Source organism: Equus przewalskii, unplaced genomic scaffold (genome assembly GCF_037783145.1).
Source record: "Equus przewalskii isolate Varuska unplaced genomic scaffold, EquPr2 ChrUn-13, whole genome shotgun sequence".
Lineage (NCBI taxonomy): Eukaryota > Metazoa > Chordata > Mammalia > Perissodactyla > Equidae > Equus > Equus przewalskii.
In genome coordinates, this window is record NW_027228750.1 from 14569692 (window position 1) to 14587171 (window position 17480).

Sequence of the window (17480 nt, forward strand, 5' to 3'; positions counted from 1 at the left end):
TGGGCCTGAGTTTTATTAGCGATTGATGATGTTATGACTATGAAGGGAAAAGGGAATGCTCTGCCCATCTGTTCTCTCTCAGTTATTCCCACCACTAATAAAAATTCCAAGATGTTCATTCTACTGGTCTTTTGTTCGACAATGTTATTGGAACAGCTAGTGCTGGACACTGTATTAGGTAGTATTTTTGAAGAAAGTGTCTCTTTAGGGATAGTGTCATAAAATGGTTATAAAAGTTTGGGTGAAAGTACCCATAGACTTCCATGCAGAGGTTTAGTGAAAACTGATGGAAACGTTGGCTAAGATGTTAAGTGCAGCCTTTTACTTCTTCTAAACCAAATATAAATTGTGGACCTTAACTCCTTTGAGCAACTTGTGTTATAAAAATGTTGCATAATTATCAGTAGGTTAAGTCTTGCATAAAGAAAGAGAAAGACAAGATGGGGCTCTGTGGACGGCAAGTACTTGGTCCGCTTACCACTAACCCACTTCCTTGGAAGGGAGAAAATGGGAACCAAGAGCTATGAATATCCACATGACTTACTTATGGCAATCACTCTGGCCTAATCTGTAACTCCAAATTAATCAATCAGATTAAAAACTCTGTTGGGGAGATTCTGGAAGTCATGCAAAGAGAAGAAAGCTAAAACCTCTTCTAACTGCATTGATAGAAATATTTTGATGGGAGAATGATTCTTGAAGAAAACCATTAACTGTATTAGGGAGGTACTGGAGTCAAAGATTACAGATAGGAAGCTATGTTGATAATGTATCTATTTGGGAGACAACTGTAGAAATAGAAGAAAAAGTGCTAGTTCCAAAACACAATGCAGGCAGTATATTAAGCATAAATGGATTAGGCAATAGTAGCTGGAGATACAAGAAAAAACTTATTTACAGTTTCAAGTATGTGTGTATATAATTGCAGAGAGAATGATTAGTGTCAGGATTGTAAATCTGGGACTTATTTAGAATAAGAGGGATGTTAGGGACCATATTATTGAATTCCCACGTGAAGCAATATTCAGGGAGGAGAATTGAAATTTGGACTTGCCTTTAGGGAGAATCATGATGGTAGGAGTTTTTAAAGGATCCACTAAGCAGAGAGAGAGTGAAAGAGTCCAAGAGTGATAGAAAATATCTCTAGGGGTGCACCATCATATAGGCCAAGAGGGAAAAGAGTCTACTTGTTGAATGTTGTAAAAGATCAGGAATACCTAAAGCTGAGAAAAAACAAACAGAGAGCTAGATTTGGCCAGCTGGGCATTCTTGACTTTAGAGTAATTACAACAGGGGGTTCAAAAAGAAGTTGGAGGATAAAGGACTGGAAGGGGTGCATGGAGAACACTAAGAGTAAGCCATGGGACTAAAAGAAGAGGGGGGCAGTGGGTGGAAGTACTAGTAGGATTGAATGCATTGCCTCTTATTATTGTTACTATAATGCACAGATATTTATCTGCTTAACAAATAATAAGAAAAGAATCAAGTGAAAAGTGAGGAAGTTAAGGGTGTCAGAGGAGACCAAGGCTGCCAGCTTTGAGCTAATCAAAACTGAATTGGGAGCTCATTTCTACCTTTTGTTTAGTTCATGATTTTGGCTAAGTTACTCAACATCTCAAAATCTCTGCTTCCTTATCTCTGAAAAGAAGATAACCACAACATTTTGTGAAGATTAGATGAAATTGTCGCTGGGAATCACTTTGGAGAATCACGATAATAATTGTTCAGTGTATAATTTATCATCATCGTCATCATCAGTGTGTGACCCAGAGCTGTCATTAAAAAGAATGAATTAATAACCAGAAAATAAATGCATAAATTGGCTTTTAATAAAGAGGGGTGGATTCTGTGAATTGTAATAAAAGTTGAGGATATGGGTGTAGGCTAGATAGAAGATCACACCAAGGCAAACGTAGGACATGGGGATGAGCAGCTAATTCTATCAGTTTTTTAAGGTATGATTCAGCTGTTGATATTAATGAAGGAGTAGAAGTGATGAAATAGACTGCTGACAGAGATAGAGATGGATGATGTTTCTGCTGGTCTTGTAGGTTGTAGGCAAGAGATACATAACAGAGGAAGAATTTGTCGTCTTGCAGAGTTGTAATTGAAGAATCTAAATGTAGAGCGATGTAGATCAGTTGAAAGATTTTTTTCTGACTCCACCCAGACCAGGATCAGGAGAAATAAATAGCAGGTGATTCCCGGCTGGAGATGATATGCACTATAATGAAAGCAGATAAGAATTATTCTGTCTTGCTTATGGATACTCTTGTATAAAAGAATTGATTTTTGGAGTTCAGGCTTGCAAGGAAATCCAAATTAAGGAGAAATATCTAAATTAGCTGATGCGTTTAAAATAGTGAAGTACACTGTGAATAGCATGGCTCATTTTATGATTAAAGATAGACTTGAGATATTGTAATATTTGATGAAGGAAATAAAAAGTCTCCAAGGTGACATCAGAAGTATGTTTCTGCCCTCACACAGTTTATTGTCTGATGGGACAATTAATTAATAAGTGAAGAATCACTGAGTACATGTATACTTACAAACTCTGGTTAGTGAGATGAAGGAACTGCAGTGCTGTACATCAGCTTATGACAGAAGGACCTGAGCTGGAAGTAGGGCCTTTCCTTGGATAGGACACCGACAGTGGAATATAAAAGATCGGGAGGAATTACCTAGTTGAAGGGTCCTCCCTGGAGCACTCCAGGCCAAAGGAACAACATGTGCTCAGGCCAAGTGACAGAAGGGGAATGGAATCAGTCTTTACTGAAAGAAGGTCTCGGGGGGTTGGAATGTGGGAGGAAAGACCAGGGGAGGCTCCATGCTGCTGGGTAGGTAGTAGGAGCCAGATAATGGTAGACCACGTTATCAACTCAGTTCTTGTCTTATGAATGGCAAACAAGTAAATTGACTGAAGAAGGCTGGTAAGATGATCTGATTGCCCCTCTGGTTACAGCATGGGGAATACTGAGGAAGTAAGAGTAAATGTAAGAAAGGAAGACGTTATTTCAATAGTTCAGAGGAAGGCTATTAGTATTTTGGGGTAAGGTGTTAGTGGTGGAGATAAAGTGAAGTAAATATATTCAAGAGATAAAACTTGCGCATTGTAAAGGGGTAGGAAGTGGTGAGGGAAGCGAGGGTGGGGAGCAGAATAATGCAGAGGTAGGAGCTAATGATTTGTGGATTCCAGATTGTATAACAGGAGAAAAGATCGAACCACTGAGTGCAATCAGGAATAGATCTTGTGCAAAACTGATGAAATCTTGACTTTTAGGACATAATTTACTTTAAACTCTGAAAGGATTTTTTTTAGTGGAAAATAGAGTCTTCATTATCAAGGCACTATTTTTTTTAATTACGCAATATAGGTAAATTTTAAAACAGGAAAATAATACCATCGTCAGAACATAAACAGAAAAAGCTAATGGCCTTGTCATTTTGAATTGGTAAAAGCAGCAATGAATTAAAATATCAAAACCTAGGAAAATCCATGAAACATTTATTAAAAAGAGAAAAAGATTACACATAAAGCATATTGTAAAGTTAGGCCTATGAGGAAATGCATTTTATGATTTTTTTAGGCCTGATCACCGCTGCCCAGCTGTTTTAGTAGCACCACTGAGGAAGAGTAAGGGCCCAGGGAGTTTTCGCAACCATAAAGCATCTGATTTACCAATATATATAATATTTGATTAGAAAATCTGTGTTTGAAAGAGAAATTCTAAGTTGAGTCTTAATTGTTTTTGTAGGCCATAGCCTGAGATTAAATTGTTAAGGAGGACAGTATTCTTAGTCACGAAAGAAAGTAGAGATCTTTTGTGTCATCACTTAGTACTTTAAAATATTTTTTTCTTGAGAGCATTAAGAAATTTCTTTGTCAAATGTGGAAGCCAGAGTATGACTGTAACTGCACTTAAAAATTGTTACAAATGCAGGCCGCTCGGTGGCCTAGTGGTTAAGTTCAGCATGCTCTGCTTTGGCGGCCTGGGGTCATTTTCCCCGGGTGTGGACCTAGACCACTCACTCGTCAGCCATGCTGTGGTGGTGACCCACATAAAAAACAGAGGACGATTGGCACAGATGTTAGCTCAGGGCAAATCTTCCTCAGGAAAACAAAAAATTGTAACAAATAGCTCATTTATGAGTTTCTTAAAGTGACGATCTTCTGGATTTTCAATACAGGGAGAAAAAGGTCCCCAAGGCCCCGCGGGGAGAGATGGAGTACAAGGCCCTGTGGGTCTCCCAGGGCCTGCAGGGCCTGCCGGCTCCCCTGGAGAAGATGGAGACAAGGTTGGTGTTCTTTATTCATGTTTGTACATCCTGTGAAGAATTGATTTTTCCTCAAGAATACAAGATTTAGTCATATTTAAGATTAGATGTTCAGTCTAAAGATATCTTTTTCAAAGTTTCATACATCTTCTCTGTACTCAAAAACCTTATTCTAGAGGTTGAGAATTAGTATCTAGTCCATGAAACAGTATGTGGGATGTAAACAAGAAAACGGAATATAAGAACAATGGTAGTGAGAAAAAATAGCAGATGCCAAAATTGCTTATTTTTAAATATTCATGTTTCTGAAATAAATGTGAAGTTAATTTAATTAATTACTTGTATAGATTTAGCCCTTATGTCTTGGATATTACAAAGTAAGAGTTAAGAATAGCTCATGCATATTTGATAATCCTTCGCTATCCTTTACTAACATGTGAGTAAGGATTCTAAGCTCTTGATTCTGAATGTACAGCTGTGTTAAGTGTTTGAATTTAATATATTCTCTCATATTATTCTGAAATACTATAACAAAATTTGTGAACCGATACTCTGACAATGTGCAACATTCTAGCATTTGGAAAACTAGAGGAAAAAAATAAACTACTTTTTGATTAATATGTAATCATATTTTTGTATAAATCAATGTACTTCTGTTATCAGGTAATATTTCAGACAAAACTGATTTTTGAATGAAAAATCCGGTTGTAATATTCCTCAAAGTCCAGTTGACTTTTGTTTGTCTATGTTTTAGTCAATACTAGAAAGTGAGAAGCAGAGGGAACCCAGGCTTTTACAGTTTGAACAGTGACGTTAAACGCTAGCACCTAATTACATTAAAGTAAACTTTAGTGAGATGACAGTGATGACAATGCAATGGCGAATATGACACATCAGAGATAAACTTTAACTCAAATCTTTCAAATACAGGGTGAAATTGGTGAACCAGGACAAAAGGGCAGCAAAGGTGACAAAGGAGAAAATGTGAGTTTCCTCCTTCTTGTTGAGGGGGCATTATAAATTTAATTCCTTTTGCTATTAGCCGTGGATATTTTTCCATAGTACTACTTACCTATCCAAAGATTATAATATCAGTATTGTATTGCCTCTGTGGTGACTATTCAGTTTGGGATTCAGTCAATTCTAATAAAACCTTTTTCAAAGTTGTGTGTTAAGATACACAATAATTCCAACCCTAGAAGCCTCAGACTGAGACTAAGGCACTGGCAATTTCACTCTCCGTCGATTTTGCATCATTAGTTCAAATTTCCACATGGTTTAAAGACAAATTCTGTCTCAATGGTGTTTTTAAAAGAATTTTGACCTAGTGGAAACCTGAAAGGATCTCACTTTCAGAACCTCTGCTTTAAGCTCTCTTCCCAACAGTTGGCAGTTATGATAAAGAACAATACAATCCAATGACTCTTCTTTCTTTAGTGCTTGGATCTTTTATAGGGTCTGATCAGTAGACAGCTAAGAAAAAATATTTATGCATGTAAGACTCATAAACCTGTTGAAATCTATTGCTCAAAATAAAGAGTTCTGTTATACTTAATATATAACACTGAGTTTGCATGTGTTTACATATGAAAAAAACTCTAAATTTTCTTATAGCACCACATTCTGTCTGTATAGGATCCCCTGCATCCTAGTATTCATTTAGAAGATGGCATATAGGTGAATTTTTCACGTGCTATTTCCGTCTCCTACATATCTCATTAAAAGAATCTGAAAGAAAAAAAATTTGAAAATTTTTCAATGTGAAACTTCAAGATGATTTATATTAGCATAAAAATCCATTTTTAAATATCCACAACATTACAGATGAGAGTGCTTTTGATAACTGCCAATTTGAAATTGACGGCAAATATGCACGTCTTGAGTCTCAAGGAGTAAACTAAATAATGGTTGGCTGCACTAAATGCAAAAGGCTTCTTTTTTTTCCGTAGAAGTGTAGAGATGCTTAATAGACTTTGATCAACCAAATGTTCTGCACTACATAACTGAGGCTCTTCTGGCTTCAGTTTCAAAATTGCTGATTTTTATCTCACTGCAGGGTCCTCCTGGTCCCCCAGGTCTTCAAGGTCCAGTTGGTGCCCCTGGAATTGCTGTAAGTATTCCTCTTTGTTCAGCAAATGTAAATCCTGACAGTGCCCTGATTAAATTTATGAACTGCCCCGTAACCTGTGGATTTCATGTGGTGATGGTTGTTTGCATGCTTAACATTGAGTCCAATTTGAATTATCTAATATAGCTAACCAAGCTGATCTTTATAAACAAAAAACATGACTTTATTTGAAAATAGATAATAACCAGTTGAGAAGTACTTAATTTATAGTAAATTCTGAACATCATTTTTCTGCTTATTAGGCAGCTTTGACTTTATTTAGTATACATGAGAAAATCAAAATCAGTCATACTCCAGAAACAAGGAATGTAAGCAAAGCAAACAATGGAATATTTGCAGCAGATAATGGAAATTTAATCTACACTTTACTTGGTTACTTTCAAATAGACCAGCTTTGATTAAGTTAGAAATGGCTGTATTTTTATGATGACTAGTATCAGAATCATGATTTTTCCATTTTGTGGTCATTTTCATTGCTCTTCTCTAGGGAGGTGATGGTGAGCCAGGTCCCCGAGGTCAACAGGGGATGTTTGGACAGAAAGGTGATGAGGGTGCAAGGGGTTTCCCAGGACCGCCTGGTCCCATAGGTCTTCAGGTAAGATGCTCTCCGCATTGCGTACTCTGTCATTTCCGCTGACTTCTCACACCAAGTTTTCTGGTGGATGTAAAAAAGGGCAACTTTCTCTTTTTCTATGTAGCAACTTGGGTACAATATTTAACTATAATGATTGTTTTACTTGAATGTATGTCTGAACTTCAACTTCTTTTTATCAATTATTATTAATTTTCTGAAGCTCTGTCAGCCCCGGTTCCTTTTTCTGAAGTTTATTTAGCCCCACCTTAGATATTGCATCTCCTTTCTTCATTCTCATTTTGTTTAGAAAATGAACTACAACCTTATTTAAGTCTGATAGTTAAAAGTAAAATGTTAGAAGGTTTCTTTCACGAGTCTCACAGCAGGAAAATTAGTACTTCAGAGAGCTAACACAAATTAAAGGCATTTTGAGAAATAGCAAACAGCAATTTGCAACTACCAACAACAAATGTTGAATAATCATAGGTAAAATAACAAATTGATGATGAACTGATCATTTAAAATAGCTTGTTATTTAAAATTATAATTTGTATTTTATGAAGCATATTCAAGAGAAGAAATATTAAATTGTAAAATATTGTAGGCTAAGAGATTTTCACTCCAATGTGTCTTATGAACTGGTCTCTTGGGCCAAATGTTGCATAGTACACATCTCCTATTCTGAGTTGTTTTTCCACCTTTCTATGTGATGTTCACCACTTCCTACAAACTCTGGAAACATCTGGGTTTCTGCTTCACTTGCTTATTCTATAACTACCTACTGATCCTCTAAAAGATTATAAAATTTTGTTTTACATATTGGTACCATATGGATAGTAGTCATGCCACATAACAAGTTTAGAAATGGTTAAATTAAATCATCTTGTTCACTACTTAAAAATTTGTGAAGTTGTAGAACGTAAATAGAAATTGAATTTATATAAATTTAACTTTTATCTTTATATCATAAGTAACTCTCAGAATATTGGTTTTTTAATATTAAATAGCTTATTATGTACATAATTATACAAATTACACTGCAAACAATATAATTAGTTTTATTATCGTAACTATTATTGTTATAACATTCAATGGATGTCTACCAGTGAACATATTATAATTTTTTGCTATTATTTTAATGCCAAAATAATTCTTTTTAAACTTGGAAAATGCATAAACTTCACTTCATATTTGTGTTTAACTCTTTTATACTCATTAGACAATAATAAATAAACAGTCATGAGTACTCCATATCAATATGTATGAGAAGCACACATATTGAAAACAGCAACAAGGCATTAAAAATTAGATTGCCAATGGATACAATATCATTCATTTTCTGCTTTTTCATTTAACTGATTACTCTGAATTCTATACGGTGGTAATTTAGGAATTTAGTTCTCATGATTGAAGATGATGCCTTGTAGCTTATATTTATAAAATATTAAATAAAAAGTTATCTTCATTTCCACAGCATAGGAAATGTGCTCTTTGATGAGGGAGACTCAAGAAATCAGCTCACTAAAACTTGATTATATTTCCCCACAGCTACCTCTTTACGTTGGGAATCTAAAAAGATGCTAATGTAATTAACACGTTCACAGTTGCATCTACATCCTTTAATTGAGTCTTCATAGCAGAATAGATATTAGCAATTATAATAGACATAAATAATAATAATCTAATATTCTGGTTAAGTGACTTGATTTTGCAATTTGACGTTTACTATTTGTCTGCGTATGAAGGAGAGGTATGAAATGAGAGTCCTTGGCCTAAATTATTTTTTCATTCCATCACTTAAGTGGCAAATGGTTTTAAATTGACAGACCTTAAAACAGAATCTCCCCAGGCATAAATTACTCCCTAGGAGAAAGTTAGGACATATGAAAACTGATTAACTCTGGAGTGCCATCTAGCTCGTTTGGTTCCCTGCAACAAGAGAATTTGACTCATTATGTCTCTATTAATTTTAATATTAAGAAAATTCTGTCTTAATCAACTCAAACTATAATCAAACTTCATCAAAAAGAAATGAATATGTCATTTTTCTATTGGGAGGTTCCTATAGAACTAGTATGAGGAATAATCGCATGCATAAAAAAAGATGGCAAGGCAAAGCTAGGGGTGTGATAGAAATAAAAGAGAACTATGAACTAATATTTATATGTCATTCAGTTTGGGGATCCCAAGTCAGATGCACTCTATACTAAAAGGAGATGGAAACCTGGATGAAAGATAAGGAATGTGGTTGTTAATGTATATGGTGTTTATAAGAAATTAATTATGTTTAACTTGCAAGAAAATGGACTTAAAATGAAATATTTATTTCATCTATGTTAAAATCTACTTGCATGTTTAAGAATTTAAGTTCGTGTGCTCTGTCAATGAATTAGAATCTCTGAGGCTGTGGATCTTGGAATCTAAAATTTCAGCAATCTCACCCAGGCAATTTTTAAGCAGACTAAAATCTGAAACACTACCTGGCTACTTCCTCCCAGGAACTTCTCTAGTAATTCTAGAAGCTATTATCAGACGGCGGTACCTGTTTGGGAAGACCGTATAGCAGGCTGTTTTCCTAGATATCTAATTGACGTTTGAGGGAAAAAAATGAAATTCTGGTATATGTTGATCATCATAAATCAGTAATTAAGATTTCCTCATAAAAATGAGTTTATGCCACATTAAAAAAAAGTTTACAAACGTCCTCAGTAAAGCAACCTCTCTCCAAACTGAAGTAATGTGAAATTAGTAGGTCATAAAAACAATTTAGTGGGTTATTACCAGCATTAAAAAAGTGAAATAAAACATGGTAAGTTAAAATAGAATAAAAATATCAAAGATCATCACCTACACATTAAGTATAAGTATTACTTTTTGAAACTCATGTCTTAGCTATTTTGCATGTGCACGTTTAAGGGGTAATAAGTAAAATATATTTATTACTGTGGCTCATGGTCAAATAATTTGCAGCCACTGCAGTGTAATGCCAAGTCAATAATTTTGCTAAAATATCAGCGGAAATTTGGAGCTTTTGTATTGTGTATCTTTTATTTCTTAAGTAGATTACATCTGAAGTAATATTGTACAAACATTAAAAATAAAATATGTATAGAGTGTGTAAGATGTAGTATATAAATAATGATAACACCAAAAACATTACAAATTAAAAGAATCTATAATCCTACCATATTAAAAACTATTACCACTTTTACTATTTCTGTCCAATAATCATACCTATTTTAAATACATATTTTATGGTTAAATTTATGTTATACGTATTCATTTATATTTGTATTTTATCATATATGCTATTCATATTTAAAGAATTAGTATCATATTAGTAGTCCTATAATATTCTGTTAGTTTATATAACCAAATTTGTTTAGCTATGCTTTTTCTATGATTAAACGTTTGGAATAATTGAGAATTTTAACTATCATAGCAAGTGTTACAAAAAACATATTTTTGCATGTAGCTTTTCCTGTTGATCTATTTTCTTAGAATTCATTCATTCATCATTAATTCAACATTTTATCGAAATGCTAGTTTTTGTCTGACCCTCTGCTAGTTGCTAGAGATAAAAAATTGGCACCCAAAAGACCACTGCTCCAAAGTAGGTCATGATTATAAGCACGTCAACAAGTGGCATAATTGTGTTTTTAAGTATACAATTCAAGTACGTACAAAGTACTATTGTGATATAGAAGAGGAAATATAAACAGTTCTGCATGGGAGAACTGGTTAAGAAGAGCAAGAGAAAGTAAAGCAATTTTCCCATAAAGATGTAGCCAGGTGAAATGCGAATGCAGCCTACCCTGTGAGCTTATTCTGTAACACAGAACCTCTCCCAAAGCAATTGGATATAAAGGAAATGGATTTGAGAGAATAAAGGAAGTATAACATGTCAAGTTTCATGGCCTTGAGAATTTTTAAGATTCAGAAGATTAATAGGAATTATTATTAGAATTCATAAGTCAAATTATTATAGGTCAAAAATTCAGAAGATATTTATAACCCTGGAAATGTATTGGAATATTTATTTTCAAAAGAGCTTTGTCAAACTGGTGGCTAAGTATAAAAACCTCACCTGGATAGGGTATTCTAAAATAACTTGGGCCAAAATTTTTCAGAAAATCTTTACAGTGGCAGTCCTATATACTACTCATAAAAGATGGAGAAAATTATTGTTTTCTTAAATTCCTAGACAAAATTTTGTATTTAGCTCTTGTAGCTAAAATCAAACAGTTAGAATATTATGCAAAGTATACATTTCATTTGTAAATGTAGATACAAGGTTTAATCATATGTAGTCAATACTTACATCATAAGTATTTTGACAAATTACAGTTTCTGAATCTTAATTCCCATTTCTTATTTAACTTTATATTTAATTTTTGGTTTTATACTAGAAATTGGCCAAGAGTTTCTTTTTAAATGTGCAAGTGACTTTTATTGTCTTTCTATTATATTTTTGTAGGGTCTGCCAGGCCCACCTGGTGAAAAAGGTGAAAATGGAGATGTTGGTCCCATGGTAAGTTTTTATTTTTTAGTATTTGATGGATATTATGGATTTCCACATTACAAATATCCTTCTTAAGGTTTATTAATATGAACAAAGTAGGCCTAAAGGTTATGTCTGTTCAGATTGATTCCGCCCCTTTTTCCCACCCAACCTTCATCTGCGACCATCACAGTCTCTCTCCTCATCTTGAATATATCTTTTCTCATTGTCACTTGGAAGTAATGTTATACATACATGGCATTCATTGGTTTATGTATTACTATATATTTTTCATTTATATGTGTATATATTATTGAGGTGGATAGAATCAAGTGCTACACTTTAGTTTTTTCTTAAACTTGAGCTCTGGGCTTTGATAGGAAGTAGATAAAGAATAGATAATAGTCATCCAAGAGTTGGATAATTAGCAAATGTTAACACAGTATTAAAAATTAACTGTACTTTGAAACAAATTCTTAATTTAATAAGGAATTCTGTCTTGATTAGAATGCTAAGACATAATTATTTGCACTTATTGATTCTGGCTTTCTGCTCTAAGTCTGTTAGCTCAACTGAAAATATGAAATACGTATATTTGTTTATTAAGCCCTACCCTGAATAAGGAAGCAATTAATCAAAGTAATTGAAACCTATAATGAAATGTAACAAGTACATTTCCTAATTGCTCCTTCCTCTCAAAACATTGCCTTCAATTTTCGCTTCCTTCAGAATACATATTTTGATATTTTTACACTTGCATTTTACTTTCTTCAGATAAGAAATAATTCTTATTATTAAAATAAACTTAACAACAGGGAATGCATAATAAACATTGCTGATTCAAATAGCTGATTAATACTCCAAGTAGCGTCAGATATATAGACTCCTTTCTGGATGTGATTGCTGTGGTTTCTTGAATCGTTAATACATTCTCCCTGACCTATGGTAATAGCTAATAGTAGAGAACCTGTTCAACCATGACATTAGAATAAACTGTGACCTTTAAAAAAATATGAATATCCTGGTATTCACTACAGACTGATTTAATCACAACCTTGAAGTAAGGGGTTCTGGCCATCAGTATTTGTAAAAAGTGCCCAGGGTAATTTTAATGCACAACTGGGAGAGAGAACCTTTCTGTTAGGAATTCAACTGGTTAATCTTACTTCAATTCTAGCATGTAGAGCATGAGAGCAGACGCAAAAAATCAAAAATATACAACTAAAAACCAAAAGTACTTTCATAGAATTAATGAATTCTAAATGCACTCAAGCATCATGTCTTGTTCCAACTTTATATTGCCTTTGTACTCTAGCATTCTAGCATATTCTAGCATAAAATATTTCTAGTTGTATTATGAATTAATTGTACCAGATAGTAGCAATAGTCTTTTCTAATTTTTGATCAAATTTTTTTTCCTATAGTCCTAATTTCTCCAAAGCTATATGTAAGGAATCATTTGCTAACGTGATGTTGTATCCATCAAGAATGACTTAACCCTGATATGCTTCAGTGACTATGACTTTACAGGCTGAAACTTCTTTTACTTAATCACAAAATGAAAATATTAGAAATGCATTTGAATTTGGCTCTCATAAACCTTAATATTCATCTCTTACAGGGTCCACCTGGTCCTCCAGGCCCAAGAGGCCCTCAAGGCCCCAATGGAGCTGATGTAAGAATTGTGAAATATGTATTAATTATTTTGAAGGTTTATAGGTGTTGGTAGTATTTAATAGCAGATGAGGTCTAAGATACAATGGAGATAATTACATTATTGTTTAATGTTAGGAGTGGACAAGAGCTCAAGGATTATTTACTCCATTTTATTTTGCAGGAAAAGAAATAGGCTTTATAGAGAACTAGTCACCACAAATATGAAATAGTTACTAAGTTCGCATTCAATGTATTTTATTAGTGAGTGAGGAATAGTATTTGTATTATAATGAACCACATCATTCTGTTCAACATTCTAACACTACGCCTTGCATATAATAACTGTTCAATATTCCTGAATTGTTTTAAATTTAACCTTTGTCTCTGACAATGGAGTGAGGAGATGGTTTGTAATTGGCTTTGATTGTACTAGCCTATGTCTGTACTTCAAATATCCTTTAAGCATGCATTTGTCATCAGTGGCTTTTATCTAAAAGCTTCCTTTTTCTATTTCACTCTATAAAATATGTAAGAGTAATATGTGCATGATGATATGTGTACTTCTTACCTTGTAAAATATTTCTTCTTAATTACATAAAGACTATCTCCTTGAAGCTTAAAAATTGACTATGTTCCAATATTATAGAATTTTGAAATATAGTGCCATATTTTTCTTACTGTTACCATTAGCAAATTTATAGGCTTTGATGTTGTCTCTCCCTCTGACTTCACCTCTTCACAATGAAAAAGTCATTTATTCTTGTCTTTCTTGCTCTTCTGCTACGCCCCTTTTAATTCTGGCAGGCCAGACAGGGTAAAAGAGAGTAGGAGCAGATCAACTGAAAGAGCTTTTAGGTTTTAATTCCCCTTAAGTAATTTAAAGGCTAAATGGTGGTTTATAATGTTTTTTGCATGGATTATGCAGTTCCTAACCAGAGTCGTATTTTGATCCGCCATAAATACCTAAAAATTGTCCTCGAAAACCAACATATTCAATGGTCAGAGAGATTGAAATTATATTCTGAGTATCAACTGGCTTGACTAGAGCTGGAAAGTCTCCTGCTTTATATTAAAAATTCTGGTGAATTTGAACATCAGTGAAATATAATTAAATTATTTACTGTCCGGTAAATTTGTCAACTCGATAAAGGGCATCATTTTGTCCCGTCCTTCAAATGATTTGAAATATTCTTGCATATATTTATCTTTCTTTGAGAACAGCTAGATATATATTTATGAATTTATTATTTCATTACAAGAATAAGGACAATTGTATTTTTTTCTACACTGTAGGGACCACAAGGACCCCCAGGATCCATTGGTTCAGTTGGTGGTGTTGGAGAAAAGGTAAGGAATGTAGTGAAATACAGTTTCAAACAGAAAGAATTGAGAACTCTGATGATACTGGCTAATATTTTAAGTGCATATAATATTACTATCTTTCTAAATATTTTGCACTTAGTTATATGAATCACAGCTCATTTGTTCTAGAAGTTAAATAATCAAAGGTAAAACAATTTTGAGATATCATGTTTTTGATTGCCAGTTATTGTACCAAGCAGTGTACAAAAATGAATTGTTTCCTTTAATTAAAACAGCCACTCTGTCATGATGGTATTATTATTATCACCCACATTTTTAAGCTGAGAAAGCTGAAGCTTGGAGAATTTCAGTAATTTTATCAAGGTTTTGTTATTAGAAAGAGATGAAGTCAGGATCCACCCCACCCTTGTATGCCTCACTAGACTAAGTGTTTCTGGTAACCGATTACTGAAAACAAAAGAAATTGGTTGATGTAACTGGCTTAAAAGGGAAAAAGGAATCCTTCAAATTACAAGAGAATTAATCATTCATTTTGTCATACTGGGAGTTACATTTTAATTACTACTACTGTGACTTGTATTTGTCACTTTTCAAAACAGTTGGCAAGTGTCATAACATCTCGGCTCTGAGTAACTTCCTTTTCTCATGATCGTGATTTCATTTAAACTATCTGCTTTTCCATTTTTTGAAAATGTCAGAATGGCTCTCTCATTTCTTCTTTATGCGTTCTTGCTCATTTGTTAATACAATTTTCAAGAAAATTGACATTGATATATGCTTTATTTAAAAAATAAATTATTTATCAGTTTTGACGGATGAAAATTAAATTTTGTACCATAAAATATTATACAGTGATAAAAATGTGGAAATTTCATGAATTTGCTAGTTATTAATTAAATGACTTCAGGAGTGTAGACTTATCCTAATTGTAACAATGATTCTGTTCTTTGATCTCAGAAATTTTTGAACATCATATCTTGTACTAAATTCATTTATTTTAATTAAAGGATCTACCTTCAGAAAAATAAATATAATAGGGTTAGAATATAGTATTTTGATGTTTATTTCTACTCAACACCCGCATTCTAGTGTTTTGGTTATAATGAATCCTATATGACTAAATATTCAAATATTTTTTTAATTACTAAATTAGAAACATTTTAAAGTTATCTAATTTTTATTGCATAAACAGTCTAGGTTTCTGATTAACTGTCTTTTTGTTTATAGTCTTAAATTTAAAGTTTTGTGTTGAAAAGGTGCAGGTGAGTTGGGGGTGGAATTGAAAGAACATTTTTCCTTGAGTCCAGTTGTCATAGGAAGAATAGCAGAAGAGACAACTGGTCTCCAGATGGTATCACTGTATTAGACAGATGAAAACAACCTTATACATTTACTGTCTTCTTTGCATCATCTCCTTTTGGCTCTAATGCTGACTAGATAGTCGTGAGAACTATCTAGTCTAAAGTCCAGATAAACTATCTAGACTAGTCTCTAGTTTTAGTTTTGCCGACATAGCAAATTCTAAGACTGTTTAATTGCCTTTTCAGCTTATCTTACTTGTTTCCTAAAGCGTTTGGGTGCAATGGGAACAGATTTAAGTATTTCGATTGCTTCTTTTATGCTTTTCTCTTCTGTGGTACTCTTGAAGATAAACATGGATGCCAGCTGTTTGGAGTTTTGGGGAACTCCCTTGCCATACTGTTTCCGTTTGTTTAAAGCCTATCTGGTAATACCTTGCCAACCTTGAGTCTTAAGAGAATGATTCAGTCAATCAGGATGATGCTTCAGCTTCTTAGAATTAAAATGTACCTGATTCTAAATTTGTTGCACTAAAAAATAGAGTTTTCACTTTTCTCTATCAAAATTTTTTGTGTGTGATGGATAGCAGGATAAAAAGAAAATTCTATTTTTTTTTTCTTCAGAATCTGGGGGAATATAATTTGCTGTAGATTACAGATTTCTAACATCGGCTTTGATTCTGGCTGAATGCTTCCTCATTTCTACTTTGGAAAATTTATTCCCAGTCATTAATTCAATGAAAAAAAACAAGAAAAGAAAGGCTGATATCCTTTAGTCATGCTTAAAAATGTTTAACCTGTTTTCCAGAGACGAACTTTTTGCACTTCACTGATTTCCTCAAAACAAAGAAATATATCAGGACATTACCTTAAGATTTAATGCATATTTTATGACTTCAGTCATATAGACTGATTTGCTGTTCCTTCTGAAGGGAGCTTGAACCTGAACAAGTGTGTTATAGAATGCAGTAAAATGGTTACATGATAAGTAATAAATTTTTAATCTAGCACTTCCTTCACATGCCAGCGTTCTTCATAGAATTTATATTATTGTATATCATTTATTATTCTTTAGAATTAATGTGCTGTAGCCTTGTTGATACTAAAAATATGGATTTAATCCATATAATGTAGTTTTGTTGCAACATTTTATTTTTTCACTTGTAATTTTGTCCCATCCCCTTTCAAAAGACTTGAAATGAGATATTTTTAGATAATATTAATTTCATCTTAATTAATTACTATTTATCTTCCACCCACTGGGCTCTAATATACAAAAGGATAATTTTCATATGTATTTTGAACAAATGAATATTAATGCGTTGTTCTCAAGTAGAAGAGACTTTGTAGTAAAACCTCATCTTTAAATGTTGACAGTTATTTAAACCCATCTGTTATCATTTCCCTCATTAAAAAAAATGGAGTCTTTTCAGAATCAACTTAAGTTTAACTTTGTAGTGGAAAAAGGTTAAAGGGGAGCAACAAAATATGCAAAGAGTGACTAAAAAAAAGTAATTATTTCTCCTCTAGTTCTAACTTCTGTGATCTCACCATGGGTTAATGTGGTGCATTAGAAACCATTTTGTACATGGTGAATAGGTTTCCTGTATTTGATTTCTTCCCCAATTATACCTTTATTGAGGTATAATTGACAAATGAAAATTGTATATATTTAAGGTGTGCAACTTTATGTTTTGATATATGTATACCTTGTGAAATAAT

General features: G+C 33.3%; 1 protein-coding gene across 6 annotated transcripts in view; it reads left to right on the forward strand.

Annotated features, from left to right (window-relative positions):
• The window catches only part of COL11A1 (collagen type XI alpha 1 chain), a 197539-nt gene that overhangs the window by 142652 nt on the left and 37407 nt on the right, over positions 1–17480 (forward strand). For all 6 annotated transcript variants that reach the window (XM_070608147.1, XM_070608150.1, XM_070608146.1 and 3 more), the window contains 7 exons: positions 4192–4299; positions 5209–5262; positions 6335–6388; positions 6894–7001; positions 11458–11511; positions 13103–13156; positions 14431–14484. In XM_070608147.1, coding sequence (XP_070464248.1) covers positions 4192–4299; positions 5209–5262; positions 6335–6388; positions 6894–7001; positions 11458–11511; positions 13103–13156; positions 14431–14484 — 486 coding nt within the window. The remainder of the gene's footprint in view (positions 1–4191; positions 4300–5208; positions 5263–6334; positions 6389–6893; positions 7002–11457; positions 11512–13102; positions 13157–14430; positions 14485–17480) is intronic.